The sequence below is a fragment of the Chenopodium album genome, chromosome 23, assembly GCF_948465745.1.
Source record: "Chenopodium album chromosome 23, dcCheAlbu1.1, whole genome shotgun sequence".
Lineage (NCBI taxonomy): Eukaryota > Viridiplantae > Streptophyta > Magnoliopsida > Caryophyllales > Amaranthaceae > Chenopodium > Chenopodium album.
The window spans coordinates 7,203,267-7,230,966 of NC_137856.1; the positions used below are offsets into that span (position 1 = coordinate 7,203,267).

General features: G+C 34.8%; 1 protein-coding gene across 2 annotated transcripts; it reads left to right on the forward strand.

The window, feature by feature from the left end:
- The first annotated feature begins 6,811 nt into the window (after positions 1-6,811).
- On the forward strand, positions 6,812-27,200 carry LOC145606751 (protein ROOT HAIR DEFECTIVE 3-like). Of its 2 annotated transcripts, XM_081662574.1 has the most exons (22): positions 6,812-6,914; positions 7,851-7,973; positions 8,402-8,468; positions 13,474-13,579; positions 13,701-13,771; positions 13,868-13,931; positions 15,618-15,683; positions 15,805-15,855; positions 15,947-16,009; positions 16,556-16,612; positions 16,717-16,875; positions 16,984-17,052; positions 17,152-17,243; positions 22,611-22,689; positions 23,123-23,288; positions 23,496-23,654; positions 23,748-23,878; positions 24,795-25,060; positions 25,776-25,869; positions 25,980-26,162; positions 26,549-26,671; positions 26,800-27,200. In XM_081662574.1, exons 1-22 carry the CDS (start codon positions 6,887-6,889, stop codon positions 26,908-26,910), a joined length of 2,328 nt encoding a protein of 775 aa, XP_081518700.1. In that variant the 5' UTR covers positions 6,812-6,886; the 3' UTR covers positions 26,911-27,200. The 2 variants fall into 2 exon arrangements, with proteins under 2 accessions (XP_081518700.1, XP_081518701.1); XM_081662575.1 differs by lacking the exon at positions 25,980-26,162.
- The last annotated feature ends 500 nt before the right edge of the window (positions 27,201-27,700 follow it).

Sequence of the window (27,700 nt, forward strand, 5' to 3'; positions counted from 1 at the left end):
ACCCTATTCCTTTAACAACTCATACACATGATCACATAAATGAATACTGGTATGAGGGGGGCAATGTAAGAGAAATTTTGAATCTTTTCAATTGCTCTTTTTCCTTTTTATGCATCTTAATTCTTAAGCACATCAGATTTAATGGTGTTTCTTGTGACAAGTTTGAAATTAGGATTCAGATAAGAAAATAATCTCCTAACACCCTTATACTTCAACTAAATTGAAAAGGCAGATCATGCTCAACAATAGCAAGACACAACAATTCACAAAAATAGGTAGCATCAAATTTATGCATTCTACAACTAGAAGATGTTTTCTCTAAAATCATTTGACGAACATCCCTAAATGACCTTTGTTTACAATTTTTAAGATGACGATGAAGATTTCCTTTTCCATTCTTACTATCACCATTAAAGCATACACCACACTTTTTACATTTGCAAATCAAATTACCATTTTCATCAAGCTCTTCCAAAAACTGAAACAACTCCCAAATCAAACATCAGAAGAAAGGCAACGTTGGCATTTCTTACCAGTTAGAAGCACACGAGGTTTTTTAGGGGAAGCTTTGTGGCTTTTTCTCTTTCCCTTACCATCCATTGTTGAATCAATTTCTTCCTCCTCTCCGGAAAAAAGTTCTTGAATATTGTACAGTTGAATGTAATTACTTCCTGCCAAATTACTTTAACTAGAATTACTTCCTTTATCATCCAAAAAATTGGATACTTGTAAATAAACAAAAAAAATCAATTCATATAATCCAGAACAAAATCAATAATTCAATTCGTATAATTAGTAAAATGCTTACATCAATTAGTATAATTACATAAAATCAACAACTAGCATGAAAATAACAAAATCAATTCGTATAATCCATAAATAAATTCATACAATTACATAAAACTAGCATAAATTCGCATAAATCCATAAATCAATTCGTATAATTGCATAAACCAGCATGAATTTGCATAAATTTGCGTAAATCAATTCGTATAGTTACATAAACTAGCGTAAATTCGCATAAATCCATAAATCATTTCGTATAATTACATAAACCAGCATAAATTTGCATAAATCAATTTGTATATACTTTTAAAATAACAAAATTAATTCTTATAAACTCATAAATTAAGAACAGTAAGCAAGAAAAATACAGTATGAGAGTGAGAAGATAACAATTGTAGTCAAATTCAATAATTGTGAAGACTTGAAGAACTCTGATTCAACAATGGTGAAGTGATTTTAGGGTTTTTGAGTGTCCCTTTATTAAGCTACAGTGTCGTTTTTGAGGAGAGAGAAAATTAAAGAGAGAGAAGTGGGTAAAACGGCTGAAGGAAAATGAGTGTAGAAAATGAGAATTTAGGGTTTTCATTTTATATGTGGAAGCCTCTTAGGAATTTGGGATGGGCTAATTTACACTTTTAAAGCATTTTACAATTTTTTTTTTTTTACTTAAAATAGTTCGGGTTATCAGGTCGGGTTCGGGTTGACCTGACCTGATTTTGACCTGAAATTTAATTCGGGTTAAGTGGGTTGTTTTCGGGTTGAGATTTTCAAACTTAACCTAACCCATTTAATTTTGGGTTCGAGTTCGTGTCAACCCATTGAAGTTTTTGAGTCGAAATTCTCAACCCTAACCCGCTTTTTTCGAGTCGAGTTTTCGGTTCGGGTCAGTTTTTGCCAGCCCGACATATGCCTCTCCTAGAAAAGATCATCAAATTGTTCATTCTCTTCCAACTTGTAGTGCTTGATAATTGCCAGCCAATCTTTCTCAAATTCTTCCACAGTAAAGCTCTCGTATATAACAGCTTTCAACGACCTCTTAAATTTCTGGTACTTGCCACGTATTGTGCACAGACAGTAAATTGTAAATAGTAAGATAGTGTACGTATATCTTTATTTCTACATAATTGCGAAAATGTAGGATTATTTAATCATGTCAAAGATATGAAACAACGGTGACTAGGGATGACAAACTAGTCCGAATCCGCCCCTAGTCCGATCCGATCTGAAGAAAACAAAATCCAAACCAAATCCGAGAAACAAGTATCCGAATCCGACTCCGTTTAAAAAATCCGACTATGAGGCAAAGGAGGGTCGGAGTTGGAGTCTACTTAGAATCCGACTTATCCGATCCGACTCTTACTTTTTCATGTACTTATATATTGTTTATCATTCAATTTATGAATTTATTGGTCTTTAAAGTTGATTATATATTGGTTGCTATTGATAATTGGGTCAAAATTACTTTTAAAGTCGGAGTCGGAGTTGGATCGGGGCAGAGAAAGGATAGAAATTTAAGTCAGATCGGAGTTGAATTCTCGGAGTTAGATGTCGGAGTCGGAGGCGAAGGCAAATAAAAAATCCGACAGCTTGTAGGGTCGGAGTCGGATTTTGCAAAATCCGATCGGAATTCGACCCATTGCCATCCCTAACGGTGACCAATAACTTACAGGTGCATTTTCAAAGCTTCTCTGGGAACTTCTTCGTAATGTGCCATATACACCATTGATGGCGGGAGTTTGGTACAATTTCAGCTAATGGCTTCCTCGTTGCTGTTGCTTGGTCTGTAAGTATGGCCAATGGAGCCTTGTTCCTCATACATTGTACCCACTGACGGAATACCCAAGACTATGTGTCGCAATGTTCACGAGAAACACGAGCACAGCTGAGTATAATCGACTGACCGTGATGGTTCACCCCAACAAAGTTTGCAAATGGAAGTTCATATTCATTTGTTAGATAAGTAGCGTTGAAGCACACAACATCCCCAAAATCTTCATACGCAGCTCCGACTCCGTGCATCGACCTAGATGATGTCCTTCAGGTGACCTTGTGCATCCAAACGGTGAGCGTGATAAAAGTTTGAATTATTGGCTTGCATATTAACAGTAACACATCATTTCTGCAGCGTCACCGCCTTCCATTTGAAGCCTCCTCGCCTTATACATCTCATGTTGAATTTCCTTCACACTCGGTACCACCCTCTGTTGAGATAAACCTCCATGAATTTGAGATACAAGTACACCCTGTTCGCATAAGTTTTCTAACTGCTTTCGAATAGAAGAAGCGTAATTCTTCATTTTATACTCCTTCACCAGCTTAGATTTGCTCGGGGTAGGATTATGATTCTTATTTTCATTGTTCACTTCTTTTATAACCCATTCACTTTCCTCGTTAATACTAGCATATATCGTAGCGCAATATTGACACCTTTTGGAGGACCTCTTCCCCTTCTTTAGCTCATTTTGTCCTATAACCTCATTCACCTTACAACCATACCCGGACACTTCCATCGCTTTAGCCCTCTTCTTAGCCTCTCTTAGCGCCCTCATGTTAGGTGCACCCCAGCATTCACATCGCCATCTTGACCCCCTACGCTCCTTAGTTTTCTTTGAAAAATTTCCTTGAACGTAAGTAACCCTGAATCCTTTTTGCTCGGCGTATTGTATATAATATATCACAATATCCTGCTAGGATCCAAAAACCATACCCACCCTCGGTGGTTCTACAACGGTAACAACATTAACCCGGTTGTTAGAGACAATAGTCTCAATTGTCTAGATCGGAGATGAGTATACAACAGGGTTACTACTTGAAATTTCTCTCACAGCACGATCAGGGATTTGCAACAACGACTCACCAACAACAGAATCAACCGTGTTACTGTCAGGCTCAGTACTGACAGGAATCGATTCGAAACATATGAATTTAGGGTTATTCACTACAAGAAAACAGCTTAATACCGACGGACTGCTTCCGACGGACCCATTATTCCGTCGGAAAAAACGAAATTTCCGACGGGTTTTTTTTCCGTCGGATATTTCCGACGAATTAAATAATTCTGTCGGAAATCCGTCGGAAATTTCCGACGGAAAATAAATCCGTCGGAATATATGACTTTTCCGACGGAAATTCCGTCGGAAAGTACAATTTCCGACGGATTTTTAATCCGTCGGAACTTTCCGACGGAATTTTCCGTAGGAACAAATTAAAAAAAAAAGAAATTTTTTTTTAAAACCCTAATAACACCTTCCGCCTCCACTCCTTCTTTTTTCCCCCTTCACTTTCTCTTTCCACTTCTCCTTCCTCTCTCCTCTTCTCTTCTCCTTCCTCTCTCCTCTTCTCTTTCCTCTTCGTTCTCCCCCTCTTCGCTGTTCGTCTTCTCCTTCCCCCTTCTCTCTCCTGTTCGTCTTCTCCTTCCCCCTTCTCTCTCCTCTTCTTTCCCCTCTTTACCTCCCACGCACAACACCAACAACAACACCACGAACAACGAACAACACCAACATCAACACACCATCGCCGGCATCAACATCAACCAATTTTTGTGGCCAAATTTCGCCCTTTCTCTCTTCTCACGAAGAAAACAAAGGTTTTTAGGCCAAATTCGACCACAATAACTCTAGATCTAGAGTTTTTGTGGTCGAATTTGGCCTTCTAAACCCAATTTCGAGGTTTATTATGTCGAATTAAGGTATTCTTTGAGTTTTTGTGTTGATTTTGTTGTGTAAATTTTCGTTTTTTTGGGTGCTTTTCGTTTTTTGTGGGTCAATTATCGTTTTTTGTGGGTTAATTTACGATTTTGTTGTGTTGATGGTGTCGGTGGTTGTGTATGGTGGTGGGATAAGGTCGGTGGTGGTATGTGGTTGGGTCTGGGATAGGATCGGTGGTGTCGGTGGTCGGATGTGGTGGGTTTTATGGGTTAAATGGGTTAAGGTGGTGGTAGATCTGGTTAATTGGGTTAGGGTCGTGGTGGTGGGTGGGTTAGGGTTGGACGTGGTGGTGGGTGGTGGTGTGGGGTGGGTTTTTATTTTTATTTTTGGCTTGTGGGGTGGCAGTGGGGGTTGGAAGTGGTGGTAGGTGGTGGTGTGTGGTAGGGTGGGGTGGGTTTTTTTTTATTTTTTTTGGCAGAAGTTTCCGACAGAAAATCCGTCGGAATTTTCCGACGGATTTGTTTTCCGTCGGAAATTTACGACGGACGTTTCCGGGCCCCAATTTGTCTTCCGATGCATGATTTCCGTCGGAAATTTCGTCGGAAATGTGTTTCCGACGGAAATTTCGTCGGAAAATGCCATTTTTCCTACAAAGGGTTTTCCGACGACATATTCCGACAGAATTCCGTCGGAAACCCTATTTCCGACGGAAAATAGGGTGTTTCAAGGAATATTTTCCGTCGGAAAACGACACTTTTCTAGTAGTGATTATCATCACCCAAACTAATTCCACCAACAGAAGTAACAACACTTCCTCTATTATCGCTTCATCCATAATCGTATCCATATATAGTTCAACACTGATCTGCCTACAAGTTGAATCGAGTAATTTTACATAAATAAACTTATTATACATCAAACCATATTATATTCAATAAAGGAGATAGGAAGTTAAACTTACTTGAAACTTGCTAATTGCTACCGCCGGTTTACCACTCATCCCTTAATTTATATTGAGTAACTTTAATCATCTTACAATATAAATCAACTCAGAATACTATAGCTTGAAAATCGCTACGAAGGGAAGTACCATTTCCATTCTCTTATAGGTTGAAAATCGCTACAAAGGGAAATCGCTATAATAGCTCAGGGCAATAATGTTTTGCATGGTGATTTCAAAATTTGCTACAGTATATTGTATAGTAACCAACCATAGTTAACAAGGGTTAACTTGGCGTGAAGTTGCCATCCAATTTGCAAGTTAACGGAGTAGTTGGTGAGCTGTCAATTTCGTTGAACTAATTAAGGGGCTTGTATTTGCTTGGTATTTACGGTTCATGCCATTAGATAAACGAATTTCGCAAATCTGGGGCATGAACTTGTATTTGTCGAGAGCACAACTATCAAGAACTAAATCTAATCTGTACAATTCAACTCTATCTTACATCATAAATGACGCCTTATATTAAACAACTATGCGCATAATACTACGTACATAATATATAGTATATTACTCTAATCAAATATGATTGCGATTGAATTACTCTTTTTGACTAATGGGTATGTATTCTTATTCTTATATGTAAACTTTTTTTTTTTTTTTTTTTTTTTGAAAGAAATTCTTATATGCAAACTTATTTACCTACAATAATTTGATGGAATACCAGAAATAAGTTAATTTATTTATCTACAATAATATGATGGAATAACATTGTAGGCGTACCTTTCAAGGTCTTTAACAAATGATCGTTGTCTAAGGTTAAACCTTGGTCTTGATTTTTAGCTAGAGCTGGTGCTGATAACGTGCTAAATATGGAAGAGAAAATATAGAGAGATGGGAGAAATTTGTTACGTTCTGTATATTATTCCATATAGTATGGGATATATATACATGTATTTTATCTAGGGTTCCATCATTGAATAAGTTCAAATTCTAGAATATTCCTGATGATACATGAGATAATAGTCATCCATATCTAGATGTTTCATAACAAATCTCTCTTACTATTCATTTATTCAATATTCACTATTGAACAGTCAATAAGTTAAGGGATATGACGGCCCTACTAGATTATTATTACCATTATTAACATTATTATTGTTAAGCATACGGAAAAAAAAAAAAAAAAAAGGGATACGACGGCCCTACTAGATTAGAATTAATGGATACCATGATACAACGTCAAAGCAAGGCCCCTTGGTGCAAACGACATGGATGATACGCACATAAGAAGACGCATAATTTTGTAGTATGGTGATACTAGTCGACATAAGTAGTAAAAGACTTGCGAGTTTGCGACGACTGCATCATCATTGACTTGGTCAATTATAGTGAGGAGTCGATCTCCTCCAACCCTCCATTATCCACTCTCTTTGATCAAGTTTATAGAGAGCATTGTATTTATCTCTCTCTTCATTCTTAGAGTTTTTCTGAATTGTTTAAGGAGGAAGCCATGAACAACTCAACTACAGCCACTTGTCGTATGTTGATCTTTACTCTTATCTTTACTGTTTTCTTGTAATATATTCTCATAAGTACTTGTTTTCTTGCATGCTTAACTATGTGATTAATTAGACTCCCAATTGGATTATATTTAGATGGGATCGTACGTGATCAGGTTGTTTGACTTTTTTTTTTTTTTTTTTTTTTTTTTTGCTATATTTACAATTTTAGGGATGCGTTTTCTTTCTATAAACCTAGATGAACTGCAATTACTACATAAGAATGTTAATTTGTAAATGTCATGTGTTGTACATTTATTGGTCCAAAAAATTAAAATAGATCCCTCCCTATTTCCAATACTCAATCCCTCCATCCCAGCCCCACATAAAATCACCCCTTCACTTTCCCCACCTCGAAAATCACCCTCCCCTTATTTGTAGTAGGAATTTCTATCTCTCTCTCTTTCCTAAACCAAGCACCCGCTGGTTTTGATGGTGCAGGGGGCTTGGGTTGGTTTCAAGATGGTGGTTTGTTAGGGTAGTTTTGAGTTGGGGGATTTAGGGCGATCGGGGAGTTTTCATGGTGGAGGGTTGGATTTTTGGGGTAACATGGTGGAGGAATGGTGTTGGGGGCTTGGGGCTGGATAGGAGGGTATAGATTAGTTTTAATTTAGTTTAATTTTTTGTTTATTTTGGACCACTTACAGATCAACACGTGTTAAAGTAGTCTGTTTTAAGAAATGCACCACCACATAGTTGGGAGTACAAAAAAGACAAAGGTTAAAATTGAGATTTTTATTTGTTGCTCCGTAATACCAATTTTCCACAACTTTGTTAATGCTTTATATTTGCCCGCCTCAATATGCTACTTCGTATAAAAAATTTCATACTACTACTAGATATAAGACATTCTATGTTAGACGTTAATTAAAGATAGTGAAACACAATTTGGTATAAATGTTGAAATTATAATAGAGCTAATCGGTGGAGATGGTACATTCAATGTGAATGGAATCGAAAGTTTTGGAAAAGAAGTGAACTGGGCAACATGCGGGCGGTCATATGTAATAGTCTCCATTTTCGGCCCACAAAACAGTGGTACGTTTTTTGTTTTTATTACTGTACTAGCTTATATATTTGCATTTACGGAGTATTTTTTATGAAGCATTTTTTGTGCTTATTATAACGACCATTTTGAATACAAAATTTTTACAAAATTCAATAAATTTTGTCCATTGTCTGTCTCTTTTTTATTGGATATTTAGGAGAAAATACAAATTTATCTTCTTGATCAACAAAATATGTTTATCAAATGGTTAAAATGTAAATAAATTAACAACTTTTTATCAAATATGAGACCTACAATTGTTGATTTATTTACAGCTATATCATGTTGAGTTGACAAAGTTGTTGATTTATTTACAATTTTGGCATTTGACAAACAAAATATGTTTATCTGAGTGATAAACTAGGAATTCCTCGATCACAAGTACCTTGCTAACTGTAACTTGTGTTTGGTATTGTAGGGAAAAGTACACTATTGAACCATTTATTTGGAACCAACTTCAAGGAGATGGATGCGCGTAAAGGAAGGTTAGCTATTAAAAGCTCATGCTGTTTTCGGGTAATAAAGTGAAAAAAGTCCGTAAATTGAAAGCTAAATACTTCGTATAAAGCTTAGAAAATACTTTATTGTGTCTTAACTTAGGGTCTGTTCTCTTCAGCTTATTTTCAATTCAATTCAGTTCAGCTCCAATCAATTCAATTCAATTCAGTTCAGTTCTTATCTTAATTTTCTTCTTTCATAAAATATTAAGTTCAGTTCAATTCAATTCTGTTCAGCTTAAATAATTTCAGTTCAGTTCAGTTTAGCTCATTTCAGTCAATCAGAACAGTCCCTTACTACAAGTACTAGCAAGATGAGAATACAAAGTACATTCCTTGGCTGACGTTTGATGGTTTTCACTTTTTACAAACAATACTTGCTTTTAATTGGTTTTTGTGAATAAAAATTAAATTAGTTGAAACATAATCGTTGAAGCCTTGTTCAATTCATCTCGACACAATCTACATACTAATATATACTTCCTTCATTTTATAGTACTTGCAACACATTTCTTTTTCATAGTTGTCAATGCAATATTTCAATTATTAATATATTTAATTACCAATACTTATAAATCATAATCATTTGATACTAAAATAGAGACAAATCTAACAAGATCCCACATTATAACTATCTATATGTTAGCTTAGTTAATACGAACAAGATACCAATTATTAGTTGAGACGAACACTACAAGAAGCGGGTGATCGAATTGTATGTGAGTTCCTAATGACTTATTTTGCGGAATGTAAAACAGAAGGTAAAGGAACTTGCAATGCACACAAAGTTTTACGAGGATACCTTTCAAGGTCCAACTAGAAGTAAAACCTCGACTCTCTTACGGATTTCCAGAACCAAATCAATCTACTATATATAATATAGGGTAAACACACAAGTTACAACTTATATTATTATACTCAGACCTTTACTCACAAGTTTCAGACTGAATTTGCTACACAGTAGGTCCCTAATCTACCTAACCTAAGTCCTAAGTAAGATTTACTCGTACTCCTTGAGAACTCTAACTCTCAGCTTTAACCTAGAAGCCTACGACTCAGTATGCAAAGAAGTAAATCTCTCTCTCACTCACTCACACACACACACACACACACATACACACACACACACATCCAATAACCCAACTGATATAATAAATTGACCCTAGTATATGAAAGGTAAGCTATGCATGAAGCCTGAAACAAACATGACAAAGTGATATACTAGGCAAACTTACACAAATATGCACACTACGATTCCTTCATACATAAACTCACTGAAAAATATGAAATGTGATGACTACGATTTATATAAGACTAGCTCATATAGAAAGTAGGGTTTTAAAAAGATAATTAAGTTATTTTTCCAAAATCACAAAACATGGTTTTAAGTAAATCTATTTCAAAGAAAATCTATTTTAGAAAAGTTAAACTTATCAAAGATAAGTAATGAAAAGGATAATATCTTTTGACATTGAGTTTTTAAGAAATAAAGCACTTTAGAAAATCTTTTCTTAAAAACTTATCTTTTTAACCTTTCCTATTTTAAGCTTGCCAAGCCCTTTTGTCACGTTTCTAATAGATTTTCACACATAAACTTAACAATCATATTTACAGCTAATCTAAGAGATAAAAACCTGCTTCGCCAATATCTTGTAAGCCAACATACTTGGGCTTCACACAATCCATGACTAAGTCCTGCTGTCACTTTACTTCTAGTTCTCAACTGGAACTTTGTAGGCCAAGTTCTTGTGAAACTTGCTGCCTCTAACGCAGGCCAAATTGAAGTTCTTAACTTGCTATTTTCAAGTTCCTATTAGGGAACTCAATTAGTTCTTGTTAGAGAACTCTCCTTCTATATTCTTTAACCTTTCCTTGGAACCTCTTCATGTCTTCTTAATTTAGATTTGACCTGTTCTAATCACAACACTTAGAGAACTCTCATTAGTTGAAATTTGATGATTTATATTCATCATTATCAAAACCTTTAACCTTCAACAAGATGGAACATAATCGTTGAAGTCTTTTTCAATTCATCTCTATACAATCGATATACTAATATATACTTTCTCCATTTTATAATACTTGCAACACTTTTCTTTTTCATACATGTCAATACATTATTTCAATTGTTAATATATTTAATTACCAATACTTATAAATCATAAGCATTTGATACTAAAATAGAGACAAATCTAACAAGATCCCACAATTTAACTATCTATATGTTAGCTTAGCAATCATCAAACTAGTCAAAGGAAAGGATATAAATAATTTCAAAATCAAAATGTTGCAACTTATGTATATGTATATGTATATGTATATGTATATATATTATGTATTTATATATATGTATGTATGTATGTATATATATGTATGTATGTATGTATGTATATGTATGTATGTATGTATGTATGTATGTATGTATCACTACTAGAAAAAGGCCCATTTCCGACGGAAAAATTCCGTCGAAAACACCTTAAAATCCGTCGGAAAAAGTTGTCGGAAAAGCCGTTGTAGGAAAAACCACCTTTTCCGACGAAAATGCCGTCGGAAACACTATTCCGACGGAGTTTCCGACGGAATTTTTTGTCGGAAGACAATTTCTGGTACCTGCGAATTCCGTCGGAAACTATTTTCGGGAAATTAAAAAAATACGCCGTGCCACCACCGGCACGACGAATCACCACCTCCAACCACCCACAAAGGCTGTCAACCCCAACCAAACCAACCTTCTCAAACCCTAACCCACTGCCACCACCGCCACTACAACCCGCCACCACCGCCACTACAACCCACCACCACCGCCACCCACTAAATTAACCCACACCACAAAACCAAACCTAAGCTAGACCCAAACCCCTAACCCAGACCCGACTTACCCAGACCCAAACCCCTAACCCAGACCCGAGTTACCCGGACCCAAACCCCTAACCCAGACCCGACTTACCCAAACCCAAACACAGATCCAAACCCCCCAAACCCAGACCCGACCTAAAACACCCAAACACCTAACCCAGACCTAAACGAACCTTCTCTCACCACCCAAACCCTAACCCTAACCTTAGCCTTGGCGGCACCCACCACCACCTCCCTCGACCCACCCTTAAACTGACCCTAAAACCACCAACGAGCCACCAGAACCACCAAATTTCAAAAAAAAAAAAAAACAAACAAAAGAAAGAACATTAAAAACATCAAAGCATACCTTTAATTATGAAATTAGCTTCGAATTTCACCAAATTTTGGTTAATAAGGCTTAATTCGACAATAAAAACTCTAGATCTAGAGTTTTGATTGTCGAATTTAACCTTAAAACCGTATAAAATCAAAAATACGAAGGAGAGGACGTAGGGTCGGAGAGGAAGTACGAAGGAGAGGCTCGTAGAGGAAGAACGAAGGAGAGGAAGTACACGAAGGAGAGGGTCGTGGGTGAGAAAGAAGGGGGAGAAGATGAGGAAGCCATAGATGAGAGAGAAACAGCAAAAGAAAGGAGAGAGAATGAAAAGGGGGAAGTGAAATAAAACGGCTAAGGGGTGAAATAAAAGGAGGGCTGCTTTTAGAGTTTGAATTTTTTTTTTAAAAATATTTTCCGACGGAATATTCCATCGGAAATTTCCGACGGACTTTAATTCCGTCGGAAAATTACATTTCCGACGGAATTTTCCGTCGGAAAGCTTATATATTCCGACGGATTTATTTTACGTCGGAAATCTCCGACGGATTTCCAACGGATCCTAATAATTCGTCGTAAATGTCCGACGGAATAAAAATCCGTCGTAATTTCCTATGTTTCCGACGGAATTAGGTATCCGTCGGAATCAATCCGTCGGAAATAGGCCTATTTCTAGTAGTGGTATATATGTATGTATGTATATATATGTATGTATATGTGTATGTATATGTATATGTATGTGTATATATATGTATATATATATATGTATATATATATATATATATATACATATATATATATATATATATATATACATATATATATATATATACATATATACATATATACATATATATATATATACATATATATATATATATATATATACATATATACATATATATATATATACATATATATATATATATATATACATATATATATACATATATAATATGTATATATACATACATATATAATATGTATATATATATATATACATATTATATATGTATATATATATGTATATATGTATATATATATATGTATATATATATATATATATGTATATATATATATATATATATGTATATATATATATATATATATATATATATATATATATATATATATATATATACACACACAACGGATATACTTTCAAAATATTGCTTTAACAATTAGTAAAATATAATTAAAAATAGGAAAATTTGGATTTTGGTACCTCGAAAATGGGAGTAATTGAATTTTATTACCCATCTAAAATTATATTTTAAATTGGCACCTCAAAAATGACTAAACTATAGATATCAGTACTTCCGTTAGCATTCTGTCAACTTTGCCGTTAGTGGGTCCCATTATCTAATTATTTAATAATTTAATTTATTAAAAAAAATATTTAATTAAAAAAAACTTTAAAAAAAAATTTAAAAAAAACTTTAAAACATAATAAAGAAACATAAGCATGTGAATAAGGGACAGAGGGAGTACATATATAATCTGAGTTTGTTGACTAGTACCTTCTAATTTTAAAAACATCAAAAGTTACCACCTTCTTGCCCCCCAATTACCACGTGACGTCATTTTGGGCTCATTATTTTCCTTTTCTCCCTATTTCTCTCACATTTCTCATTCCTAACTCGATTCTCATCCCCTTCCACTTTTTTCCCATGTGAATAAGGGACAGAGGGAGTACATGTATAATCTGAGTTTGTTGACTAGTAATATAATCATGCGATTCATGCCCATATAAGCAATAATAGTAAAGTACCTATATATACAGCGAAAAAGTAAAATATATAAGTTTGTTCTTCTTGTCAGATCTGCGACCACCAAAGGTATTTGGCTAGCAAGATCATGTGATGGCATGGAGCAGCCCTTAACTATAGCAATGGATGTGGAGGGTGCCGACAGTCAAGAAAGAGAGGTAACCGGATCGCCGTCACCGTTGTATCATTCATCGATTTTGAATCACTTTGATGCTCTTGGCATAAATTCATGTAACAACCTATTTTCCTCAAGTATGCTCATTCTCTTGCATTTACTAGGATGATACTGCTTTTGAGAAACAAAGTGCTCTCTTTGCTCTTGCAGTTTCCGATATAGTGCTTATAAACATGTAAGTTTGTGAAATACTTACTTTTATTATTATTATTGTTGTATTTCCTTAATTACATACATGATTATTTCCACTGATCTAAATCTTTAAATTTAGGTGGTACAATGACATTGGACGTAGAAATGCAGCATGTAATCCTTTACTAGAGACTGTGTTTCAGGTGCTTTCTCTGCCTCTTAAGGTGGTAACTTTTGATGTTTTTGAAAATAGAAGGTGGTAATTTTCCAAAAAAAAAGTAGAAGGTGGTAATTGCTAAAATGGACATTACAGAAAGTGATAATTGGAGGGCAAAAAGGTGGTAACTTTTGATGTTTTTGAAAATAGAAGGTTGTTAATTTAGATGAACTACTACGAGAGGGGGGGGTGAATAGTAGTAAGTTCCAATCGAGGAACTTAAGCGGAATTAAACAATAAAAACGTAAAGAAAACTTAAAGCACACATCAAGTTTTACGAGGAAACCATCCAGTGCCTAATTGGAAGTAAAACCTCGGCCCTATTGGGACTTATAAACAAATTTCACTATAATAGGCAACTCTCCTAGTACAACCTATTACACAGACCTTTGCTTGCAAGTTCCACCACAGACACTTGACTCTATGATAGGACACTTCCTACCAGACCTAAGACACTTCTCAGGACCCTTTTCTCCCCTTACCCAGGACACTTCCCAGGTGACCCAAGACACTTCTCAGGTACCTTTCACTCTCTGTGCACTCACAGTCTTCACTCGAATTTTAGAGAATTCAAACTCATACACTTGTGTGAATTTAAGAGAATTCACGATCTCACCCCAAAACCAATTACAACTCAAAGACACACTCTAACACATAAATGGAAAGCTACACATGAAACCCGAAATCAAAATGATAAAGCTTAAACCTTTGGCAAACTTACTCTTAAGCACTAAGTGGTTTTCACGCTTAAAACTCTCACTTTGCTAAGCTGAAATACTTATATATTTATAGGAGTTCCTCAGCTTCTCAAACTAGGGTTTTCGCAAACAAGATAGATCAAACACAAATCTGATCTTATCTTCTATAAAACCGAGTCCAAACAGATTTAAATTCGTTTTTATAAAAACCAAATTTAATCAAATTCGTTTTTGTTAAAAGATAAGATTTTATAAAAAAAGATAAAACCAAGTTAAACCTGATTTTAGATAAAATCAATTAAGTACTTTTTTATAAAACTCATATTTATCTTTTACGAATTAGTTAGTTTGCCAAGCTCTATCTGATTTCTAATAAGTTCCAGGCATAACAGTCATTTATATGTTTACATCATCTTACGAAAACAAACTTATCTTTTATACAACTATAAGTTATGAAGTCCATCTTCTTCGGTTGATATCTTGATCTTTGCGTTGATCCTTGATTATTGAGGCTTGCCCCAGCATTACACCAGAACCAGGTCGTTACAACCCGTTTGAAGTTCCTAGTCAGAAACTTCGGGAAGTTCCATTGCTGAAACTCTTCTTCTGTTCTTTACTTGTCCTCATGGATCTTCTAAAGTTTCTTTGTTCCAGTTCCTACTTCACCCCTCTACGCTTACTGAACCTGCCAACATCACAACACTAGAAAATCCTTATTAAAAGGAAGTTTGCTCAATTCTTAGTATCATCATCAAAACCTCATAAGGGTCAACAAAGGTGGTAATTTTTTTTTTAAAAAAAAATACAAGGTAGTAATTGCTAAAATAGACATAATAGAAGGTGGTAATTGTCAAAATTTTTATTAATTAATTATGTATGTAGTTCTTTAATTAGAATGGAGTATTCCTTAAGTAATGTTTTTCAAGGTTCTAAACATGATAAAATCATTACGTTTGCCGTTTGATGGTGTTAAGGTCATGAGGCGATTGTTCAAGGCTCGTAGGATCACTCTAATTTTTGTAATACGTGATATGACAACGGTGAGTTTGTCTTTTTACATATAACGCAAGTGTGTATTTAATTATATATATGAGCTGAGGTATTATTGACAACTTTGCAATTTTGAGCAATTTTTTTTTTTTTTTTGGCTTTTCATATCAGATGACACCTTTTGAAACAATTAAACCGGTTATTGAAGAAAATATTCAAAAGGTAATGTGAAAAAAAAAAAAAAAAGAAATTTACTAATGTATGACATTATATTTTACATTATTTATTTATAATTTTTTAAAAATTTTGCAAGATATGGGATTCGGTTTCCAAGGCACCAACCCAAGAACATATTCCTTTAAGTCAGCTTTTTGAGGTAAGTAAGTAAACCTTTCATTTTTTATTTATTTATTTTTTTTGAACAAAAACCTTTCATTTTATTTAGCTAAATTATACAACTCTTCCCGTCAAAAAAAAAATAAAATTATACAACTCTTCTTTGATACTTATACAACTACTCTTTTTTTTTTTTTTTTTTTTTTTTTTTTTTTTTTGGGGGGGGGGGGAGGGGAGGTTGGCTGGTTTTTTTTTTTTTTTTTTTAATATTTGGACCAATTAGGACTTGACATGTGTCAAATGACCTGATATAATAGGTCATTGACTTTTGTTGACCGGTTAGGGATTGTAGAAAAAGAATAACTCCCAAAGTTCGGATTATTCTAGAATAATCCAAAGTTGGGATTATTATAGCAAAATTGATGAAAGTTGGGATTATTATTTCTAATTTTTCCTAAAAGATCGATAATTATACAACTCTTCTTTGATACTTATACAACTCTTCTTTTTTAATTTTTTTTTTATCAAGTGTTATAAATTGACTTTTTGTATCATTGTTCACACATTAACTTTGACTTGCTTGTAGATTAAAGTCGTTGCTCTTTCTCACTATGAACATGAAACAAAGAAATTCAAAGAAAAGGTGTGGCATTATTTATTGGTTGAGTACAGTATTTTGATTTTCTTAATTAAAATTATTAATTAAAGCTGTCTAATTGAGTTCATGTAAATAATGGGCATATCAAGGTTGATAGTTTGAGGCAACAAATCAAACACTCAATAGCTCCCGGAGGATTTGTCGAAGACCGTGATAAAGTTGTACCAGCTTCATCTCTTCCTCTCAGTATGCAACATATTTGGAAAACTATTAAGGAGAACAAGGACCTTAATCTTCCTGCAGTCAAAGTAATCATGAATGCTAAACAAATTAAACTAGTAATGTGAACGAGATTTGATTCTTTTTGTTGAACTTATTAATGTAATTGTTATTGTACAAATAATTTAAAATTTCAGGTCATGGTGTCTAATATTCGGTGTCAAGAAATTGCTGATGAAAAATATAGGAAGTTTACCCAAAATCAGGTATAAAAACCCAAATACTCAACATCCCCACTTTCGATTTTCTTGTTGGTCTACTACTCTGCTTAAATTTCGTTGGCCTTTCTGTTACCATTTTTTCAGGATTGGCTTGAACTCAAAGTAGCCTCACAATCTGGCCTTGCCTCTAAATTTGGAGAAAAGCTCAATTCAATCATCGTTCATTGTTTATGCGAGTTAGTGTCTATATTTCCCTCAAAAATTATACTTGTCTGAATATGTTATGGTTTTGTACACTTTTAATTTTTATTCAAATTTTTTTTTTTTTTGGTAAAAAAGGCACTTAATTAGCGTAAACTAAACATTACAAACTCTAGTACAATTGTCTATATCAAAAGGTCCATACAATAACCAGGGGGTCGGGAAGCATCCTAGTTACGATTCATTTCATAGTCTAACATGTACACTATTTATGTAACCTTTGAGTTTATTTAATTTTGGGGTTTATATTTAAAGAAGCAATGTAGTCATAGATGTAAGTATCAATGTACCATTTTTTTTTTTTTTGACAGTGAGAGCAAAAAAAGAAAAGCACAAGCGAAAATTTAAAAAGCCAAAAAAAGACCCTCGTGCACGAGCCTTTCCTGCTAACCAGTGTAAAAAAGACCCTCGGGAAGCACGTGCCCCTCCCCCACGGAGTAAAGGAGCGTCATAATCACGAAAAATCTAACCAACACCTGCCGAGTTATCGGGGGATGACCAAGACCCATCACAAATCAAATAAATATCAAACCCCGATGTGAGGTCCCCAGCAAGCTTGGCAGCAAACCCCGAATCAGCTGGCCTAGGGTTAAGGACCCAAAGCAGAGGAGTGAAGGTGAGAATCCTGAATGAGCTTGCATCCCCTGCACCAGAAGCAAGAAGTAAAACATCATCAAGAAAGACAACATGTTGCTGGAAACGTACATTATTACAGGACAATCAAATAGCCCAAAGAAGGGAGAAAAACTGCGCCAGGTTCTCCATGTCCTTAGCAGCTGCTAATAAAGAAACCATAACAAAAACCAATTGGAGAAAAGGAAGATGAAAAAGACCCTGGATATTGAAATGAAACGAGTTGCGAACCCACAAAGGAGCAATGAAATCACAGTCTCGAAACGAATGGTCGACCGTCTCCTGCTCCCTCTGGCAGAAGCAGCAAACTGAATCCATAGAAATGTCGCGAATAGCTAGAACTGAGGCTACCAGAACACCGGCCTGAATAATTTTCAGCCAAAGATCTTCCATTTTTGAAGAAGGGGAAGCGCCCAAAATTTCCTCCAATAGGGATCAGGCAAGGACCCCAAAGGAGGACACCTAATAGTCTGCTGCAATAAAAGAGCATAGGCAGACTTTAAAGAAAAGGAGACATACTTAGAGAATTTCCAATACATAAAATCATCAATAAGTTCCTGCGGATGATCTAAACTAAGGTTCCTAACGGAAGTTGGGCAATCAAAAAAACCAATGGACTCCTCGAGGAGTCACTACTAAAAATTAATGTTTTTACGACCGTCATAAACGGTCGCAAAAAATAGCAAAAACAGTCGCTAAATGTAATTGTGGCTGTCAACGGTCGTAAAGTGGTTATCGTGATTCACTTGGTCGCAAAAAGTCATAATTGCAACTGGTTGACGATCGCAATATTTTTGCGACCGTTTCCTCTATTTTCAACAACCTTTATAATAACGGTCGCAAATATAATTAATTACGACCAGTATAGTAGTGGTCGCAATATTAGCCATTTGCGACTACATTAGGCGATCACTACATATTTTAAAAAAAAAATAAGAAAAGAAAATAAGAAAACTGGAAACAAACAAAACCCAGGCCATACGCACCCTCAACTGCACCCCCTGTTCACATCCTGCACCCCATGTTCCTACCGCCAAGAGCATTACCTAAGCCACCTCTCCCTCCCCCCCACCCATTACCGCCAACCTCCCACCCTTAATCACTACTACCCCCCACTTACGCCACCACCTCCAACCTTACCCCAAAAAACCAAAAAATTAAACCCACAAATAAACCAAAATTCAAAACGAAAATCAAAATTATAAAAATTAAAAAAAAAAACCCATAAAAATATAACCTTTTGTTTTTAAGCAACCATAAAAATATAACCTAAATTCCACCAAAAATAAACCAAAAAAATAAAAACCAAATTAAAAACGAAAAACAAACTCGAAAATTACAAAAATCAAACCCAAACATTAACAAATAAAATGAAAACGAATATGAATCCCAAAATGAACAAAAACCAACATTCGAATACTGAAATTCGAAGAAAAAATCAAAACAAATTCAAATAAAAAATCAGACAAACAAGTATAAATATGATAACATACCTTAACCTCGAGTTGACTTCGAATTTCACCTCAAATTTGATTTAATAAGGCCAAATTCGACTATTAAAAGTCTAGATCTAGACTTTTCATGGTCAAATTTGACCTTAAAACCGTTAACTTGTTTAGCCATAAGATTGTGACGGTGGAGATCGTGGTGGTGGGCTCAAGCTTGACGGTGGTGGTCATGGTAGTGATGGTTGGTGCCGGTTGAATGTTTGGGCGAATTTTGATCTATTTCTTTGAAGTGTGTTTGATTTCCGGCGATAAAATTCAGATAATGAAGGAGGAGAGGAGGAATGATGGAGGAGAAGAGGAATGGAGAGAAGGAAAGAACGGAAGATGAAGATAGACTAACGTGAGAAGAGAGAGAGGAGAGAGAAAGAGAAAAGAGAGAAAAAGCGGCTGCTGAAAGAGTTAAAAAGGAATTAAGGCTAGGGTTAGTGGCCTTTTATCCCCTTTTTTTTTTAAAAAAAAAAAAAGAAAAATACTACTTACAACTGTTGAAAACGGTTGCAACTAGCGACTGTTTGCGACCGTGTGTAAAAACGGTCGTAATATGCGATTGTTTTAGTTGGTCGCAACTACTTTATTATTATTTTTAATTAATTTTCACATGTATTTATTAAAAAAGAATTATTCAAATATACTTGTGACGGTGTAAATGGTAATATACGGTCGCAAAATTGCGATTGCCTTTAAAATGGTCGCAGATTTCTAGTTTTGCGATTGTTTTATTGACGGTCGTAAAAAAACGGTCGCAACTTGACCGAATTCTAGTAGTGAGTCCCACCTGTTAGAATGCGGATCAATCTTATCAAACACATGAGTCAGAAGATCCAACTAAGATAAACTATCCTTGAATAACACTAGACCCCTCGCCTGCTGTAATGCGGACCCTATTACCTTTAGCCACTTTCCAACATACACCTGAAGCAACAGCCGAAAGAGCCATCTATAACCCACGACAACCCCATGAGGGGCGAGAAATACGAGCTTAGAAACCAAAAGTTGAGGATTTCAAAACATCCTCCACTCTATACCTGCAAGGAGGACAGAATTAAAGATGGAAATGTTGCGCAAACCCAAACCCCCCAAACCTTTGGGTAAGTGAAGTAGAGAAGCCGAGCGCAACGCCAAACCCTTCCGAGAACCAGACGATCTCCACCAAAAGCTGGCAAGCATACTATCTAGTTGAGATGCTACAGAAGACTGTATCTTGAAAACAGACAAGATATGATTATATGATGCGACTGACATCGAATTTATGATAACCAGTTTTGCTGCTGCCGACAAACAAAAAGAATGAGGCAAAGGCAGACAACTGGCTAAAAACTGAAAGGATTATGTATGTGCTAGCTAAGTTTACGATTAACGACAATTAACAATAATCAAAGAACAAAATCAAGTAAGACGAAAAACAAGAACAAATTTACCATGAAAACCCAATGCCGGGAGAAAACCCACCAATCCACGATGAAGTAACTTGATGATGATGATTACAAGCTCTCAATACACCATGAAAGCTCACACCTCTCTTAATTCACTCTCTTAAACCCTAAAAAGATGAACTAATCTCAAGAGGCTTTTTCTCTCTCTTAAATCTAAATCATACCCTAATAAATGACATACATGAGTTTATATAGTCTAAGAGTACAAGAGTAATCAATGGCTAAGATTAAAATGCAGCTTACATCGACTAAAATCGAACCGTCGAACAGAGCAGCAGGGGTTCGACCGAACCTACCTTGTGTTCAGTCGAACTTGAGGTGGTTCGGTCGGACCTCCCTTGGTTTGACCACACCTTTGCTAGAAATGAAAATGATGTTGCTACTGCTTCAAAGGTTCGACCGAACTCCCCAAACTCCATTGTTCTTGTTCGGTCGAACTTCTTCCAACAAGCAGTTCATTTGCATCTCCCTTATGCCTCCATACTCTTGAACCACTCTCCACACAATACAAAACCCAACAACAACCTTGTCGATTAAAACCCTAAATGACAGAGAAGTTATAAACCAAATATTAACAATTTTAAAAAAAAAAAAAAAAAAAAAAAAAAAAAAAAAAAAAAAGTCGGATATATTTTATTTCCGTATAAGCTAACAAGACAAAATAATTGAAACAAGGAAGATGAGACAAACATGCAAAATTCTTTACATTGAACTATTATAAAATTAAGGGTTTTTCTAAGCTATACCCCTAAGGTATTCGAGTTTCTAAGGTGTATCTATGCTATTTCAAGTTTCTAAGTTGTACCCCTCAACTCACTACCATTAATTAATGGTACCCTCCTTGAGACTTCCACGTAACCTAAAGTTAACTATAAATTTAATAGAAATATGATAAAAGGTAAGGAAATGGTAGGAGAAATAAATCTTAGCCACCGCAACCCTAATAATGAAAACTGAAGCCACAAAATTACACTCTCGAATAATTTTTAAACAACTAATTATATGGGTACATTTTAGTATTGATAAGGAGTTGAAGGGCACGACTTAGAAACATGAAAAAGCATGGGTACATCTTAGAAACTCGAATACCTTAAGGGAATAGCTTAGAAAAACCCCAAAATTAATTAGTGAGAGCATCTTCAATAGTTGTAGTTAGGGTCCTTAGGAACAATAATACTTAAAATATTTAAAAGTCTATATCTACTAGCTTGTCTGTTCCAGCTAAATTATGGAATTAATTAGATTGTGTTAGCGGACCAACTCAACCAAAAGCTTAAGCTGATAGTTGAGGCCCAGGAATATGTTTTATACTCTATCACTCCCCCTCACACAAGAACTTGTTGGGCTAGAAGTGTGGATGCAGCATGTGCCCTCCTCATACCCTGCGCTTAATATTCTACTTGAAAGTGGGGGGGGGGGGGGGGGGGTGGGCTCCGATACCATGTTAGTGGACCAACTCAACCAAAAGGTTAAGCTGATAATTGAGGCCCAGGAATATGTTTTATACTCTATCAAATTTGTTGACAAAATAACTGCTTGGGAAAAAATTGCAAAAATCCCTAATGATATATCATTGGCTCATTCTCTCTCTTTTTTTTATTTTTTGTGAAAGTATTCTCCTGGCTCATTTATTTGAATAACTAGCATATAGCTAATTATTGGAACACAAATTAGTTATAATGAAAATTAGTTTGAAATCTTATGTATCATGACAATTTGGATCGGAGATGCTTAAATTATATAAGTATATGAATTTTTCGTTTTTCAGGTATGATTTAGAGGTTGCAGATTATGATGGGGATATCCGAACCAAGACAAAGAAGAAATTAGAACATGATTTGATAGAAGTATAGTAAAACCTTCTATCTTTGTTACAATTGTTAATTTGAGAATCTTTCTTATAGTGTTTTTTTTTTTAAAAAAAAAAAAAAAAAAAAAAAATTAGTGGCGTTGTTTGTAGTAACATAAAATTAGATGCATGAGCACACTGCACACAACCACATGGTATATGGGCAATATGGCACATTAAATTACTCACATATCTATAAAGTAAATGACACAATTACATCAACACACTTTAACAAGCTTAATATCAATTATAAATAAATACTGTATAATTTTTATTTTATTTTGGGGAGTTGAAAGTTGTGTAATTGCATATATCAATTTCTCCTAATTAAATTGGTCATCATATATATCATGAGATTATTTGTTCTCCCATTTAGAAATAAAGGATTTTGTACTGATAATAATACTCCTTTTTTTTTTTTTCTACATTAGCTTGTTGAACCAGCTGTTGAATCCAGTTTGCGGCATCTACGTTTAAATTCAGTGAAGAGGTTTAAGGAGCTCTTCAACGAATCTCTAAAACAAGAACAAGGATTTTCTGCTGCTTTCAATAGATGCAAAGATATCTGTGTGACACATTTTGCAGAAGGATGTACAGGTTAACCTTTACTTGATAGCTACAAAATGGAATATTAACTTTATGAGCTTCGTATGATCGTATTTTATGATTTTCTGAATAAAGCGTAATATCTTGAAATATTTAAAATATCCAATATCTAAAATTTTGATGAAGTAAACTAATTACTCCATTAGATCTATTAAGAAGCTAAGTCTTACATGATTTAATTAATAACATGGTATGCAGTCTTTTTTGAAAATCTGGCCCAATGTTTTGATGCTCAATCTCATTGCAACTCCCCGACGCCCACACAGTCGCAGCAACAGCCCAATGCAGCTACATTGGGCCAAGCACAGCAGCAAGCTCCTCCTCGTCCAGTCCAACAGCATCAACATCAAATACCTTGTAACCCCCGTCTATAATTTATTGAATACAATCCAAACGGAAAAGTTTCACACAAACTCACATCAAAATTTATTTTGTATCTTGCTTCAACAGATCCATTTGTTGAACAATGGCACGCAAACAGTAATGTATCAAGAGCAAGGTCCAAGCTTGTCAGTGATATCTATGATTATATGGCTACTGTCCGCCTTTCCAAATTGGCTGAAGTTACTTCACTTTATGAGGTACGTGTTTTTGTATACAATACTCATTTGCTTTGAGATAATAGATACGTATAATAAGATCATGTGCTTCCTTCGTCCCATAATATAGTTCCTGTTTTCCTATTTTGGGAACTTTTGGATAGTATGTAAATATCATTATACCATCACCTTCTTAAGTTTATGCATTGTACTTCCTAATTTAGTTTTGAATTTTGAACATGCTTTGTACTTTTTTTTCGTTCCTTTTGTTGAATCCCATTGTAGCCCACTTATGAGTGTCCCACATTGGAGAAAGAGGAGAGGTGGTTCCACTTTATAAGGTAGAGGAGTAACTCCTACTATTGCCAATTGGTTTTAGTATGGAAGCTTCAAAGCCTTGTTTGTGGACCCAACTCTCCTCCTCCTTGTTCGGGTTGCCCAGGCCCATTTCATATTGTTTCGAAATTTAACATGGTATCAGAGCCCAGGTTTGTTGGGCCATTTATAACTGGGTATTTGTCAAGCCACTGGTTAAGGGGCCTCTATTGGATGTTCATTCCCAAAGAGGATTTATATTGTACCTTCTGGTGTGCTCTAGTTCTAAGGACACTCATAAGTGAGGGGGAGTGTTGAATCCCATTGTAGCCCACTTATGAGTGTCCCACATTGGAGAAAGAGGAGAGGTGGTTCCACTTTATAAGGTAGAGGAGTAACTCCTACTATTGCCAATTGGTTTTAGTATGGAAGCTTCAAAGCCTTGTTTGTGGACCCAACTCTCCTCCTCCTTGTTCGGGTTGCCCAGGCCCATTTCATATTGTTTCGAAATTTAACACCTTTTATTCACTTTCTCCTCCTATTTCTTAAATATCGTGAGAAAACACAAACAAAAACTATATCATGGGACGGAGGGAGTATTTGATTAGTGTCTAACAAAGTGGTCTTACATATGATGTTGTAGGCGAGGTTAAGTGTGGCTCTCATAGGACCCGTTAGTAGGGTTTTGTTGGATACTACAAATGATAAAGCCTGGCCATCAATAAAAGAAATTCTTCAACGTGAGATACATCATGCAGAGACTGGGCTTGCAGAAGTTTTTATTCAGTTTGATTTGGATGAACAAATGCAAAAAAACATGCGCGCAAAGCTAGAGGATTATGCAAGAAGTGTGGTTGAGGCAAAAGCTAGGGAACACGCGCAAAACATCTCGAGCCTTATGAAAGCTAGGTAATTTATTTATTTATTTATTTATTTATCTAAAATTAGGTACGGTCAGTTCACCTCGACCTATATTCAACTCAGCTAATTTCATTTAAATATTTTTAGGGTTTTTCTAAAAGCTATGTTTATGTGGTTGATGAGTTTTTTTTAAGGTATGCACATGTATTTTCAAAATTATAAAATGTGCATGTCTTCCAAATTAAGATGTTTATTTAACCGTACCCTTTAATGTTAACCTAATGTCAATAGTTGTGTTAATTGTTAATTACGCCACTTTGGAGAGAAATTTCATATCCAAATTGATTGAGTTAGACTTTTAGAGTGATGTAAGAGGAATTACAATAAGCATATTTTTTTTCATATAATTCTCAAGCTCTCATGTACTTCTTTTTTCTCCTCCATTTCTTATTATTCCCCACCCACCCCCCCCCCCCCTTTTTTATTTTAACAATTACTAACGTTGAGTTAACGTTAGAGGGAACAGTTAATTAAACAATACTGTACAACTTAAGTTGGAAGACGCAACTTGTAATTTAGGAAAAGAAACTTAACGACCTCAAGGTTATAGTTTAGAAAAACTCAAAATTTACAGGAAAAGTAAATCTAATTTATCAAGTGAGATATCAATAAATTTGTATATTTTTAAACTTATAGTTTTACTAGTGTTTTTGGGCGGAGGTAGAGTGTATTATATTTTTTAATTCTTTATTTTGTGTTTTAGATTCATAAGTTTATTCAGCTTGGAGGGTCATGTTCAACGGGAATGGACTGAGAATACAAATATTGAATCAATTACAAAAATTGCTCATTATGCGGTATGTAAATGAAATTTGGTGAAATTTACTTGGTAGTTTCTCAATCTTTTGGAAATTGTTAAACGTACTAATTTTTTTTTTTTCTTCTTATGATCCAAATATTTTTGTAGTGTCTTAAACTCTTATCTGCTCTGGCTGCAATTCAGTTGGATGATAAATTTGAGGACCTTGAAAAATATTTAGTTGCTTTATTGGATGATAAATTTGAGGACCTTGAAAAATATTTAGTTGCTTTATTCCATGATAAGTGCTGGGAGAAGGTTCAGGCTCTAACATCAACCAGCTGGAATAAGGTTAGGTTTCTAGCTTACTCTTTGTATAAAAACAAAGGAAAACGATATGAATGAATTGAAGCACATGATTGTATATGTTTAATACGAAGTATTAACATAATTGGTTTTAGTTTAAAAATTCAAATAAATCGTGTATCGCACGGGTTTTATCTAATACATTCCTATCTCAATATAATTTGATGATTTTCAACAATGATACGGATATCGTAAGAGGGAGGAGAGAGAAAAATAGAGTAAAAATAAAGGAGAGATAATAGATTGTCATAAATTAGGAAACAAAACATTAAATACACCAGATCTAATATAATCCATATATATTAAAAGTAAAAGTATGGAGCTTAAACCCTAACAACGTTATAATTATATCTTTTTGTATATATATGTAGATTCCATTATCAGAAACAGTTATAACTCCGTTGCAATGCTTATTACTTTGGGAGAAATTCCTAAAGGAGACAAATCCATTTATTGTTGGTGCTATTGCCGAGGCTACTGAGCATAAACGGGAGGTGTGATTTTATTTCCTTGTACTAGATCATCTACAATCTTATTTTTCATAAACTTATATGTTTGTTAACTCTTGTCTTTATATTTAACTACTAACAAGTTATCATGATTTATTTCCTTAAATCCTCAGAAGGTTCAGAGACGCCGAAGACGTGCTAAATTATCTCTTAATATAGTACAGGTCGTGACAAACGTGACATTAACTATATTAGGTGGTGGTCCTATTTTTAGTAATAATTAGAATGCTCAACCTGATTTCCCTAATTTTAAACTTCTCTATAGTCAAAGGTTGTTTATCATCACAATGGAAGATTTGGAAATCTGCAGTAATTCCTTGGGTAGTCGAGGAATGGTATTGGTACATATTGTTGAGTAAATTCATATTCATATTCATAATACGAAGTACTCCTATATATAGAAAATAATTCCATGAAACAAATATACATAAGAGTGTAAGACTATGCATTTACATATTCCGTAATATGTACTGTACTTTTTTAATTATCATTGTGTACCTATTTTTCACACTAAGGCTTATTCATGTGAGTCCACTATCATGTTTTTGGTGTTGCGAGCCTCGCGATCGGGTTTAGTTAGCCCGCGCCTTTTTATTGGACTTTTGTTATTGAACCCGGTCTCACGTGTGTCCGGTCTCACACAAAACCTTTTGTTGTTATTGTTGTATTGTATGCCTATTAAATTACTTTATCCGTGTGTTGATTTGTTAATTTGAGGATTAATTAAATAGTATCCTCTATGTAAAGACCACGTCATTATTAATTACAACCTTCAATTTAGATGATTTTAAAATAGCTACAACAAATTAGAAAATTCTAAATAGCTACAACATTTTGTAGTTGTTCGTGCATTGTACTCTTTTTCAATCACATCTGAAGATCTGATCATTTGCAATTTTAAATCTACACTCTACCCTTGTTATTTGGATATTTTTGCGATGATAACAATAAAAATGTAGTAGTTATAAGAACGGCTATTTCACCAAATGCCACTGAGAAATTTAAAAATTCACC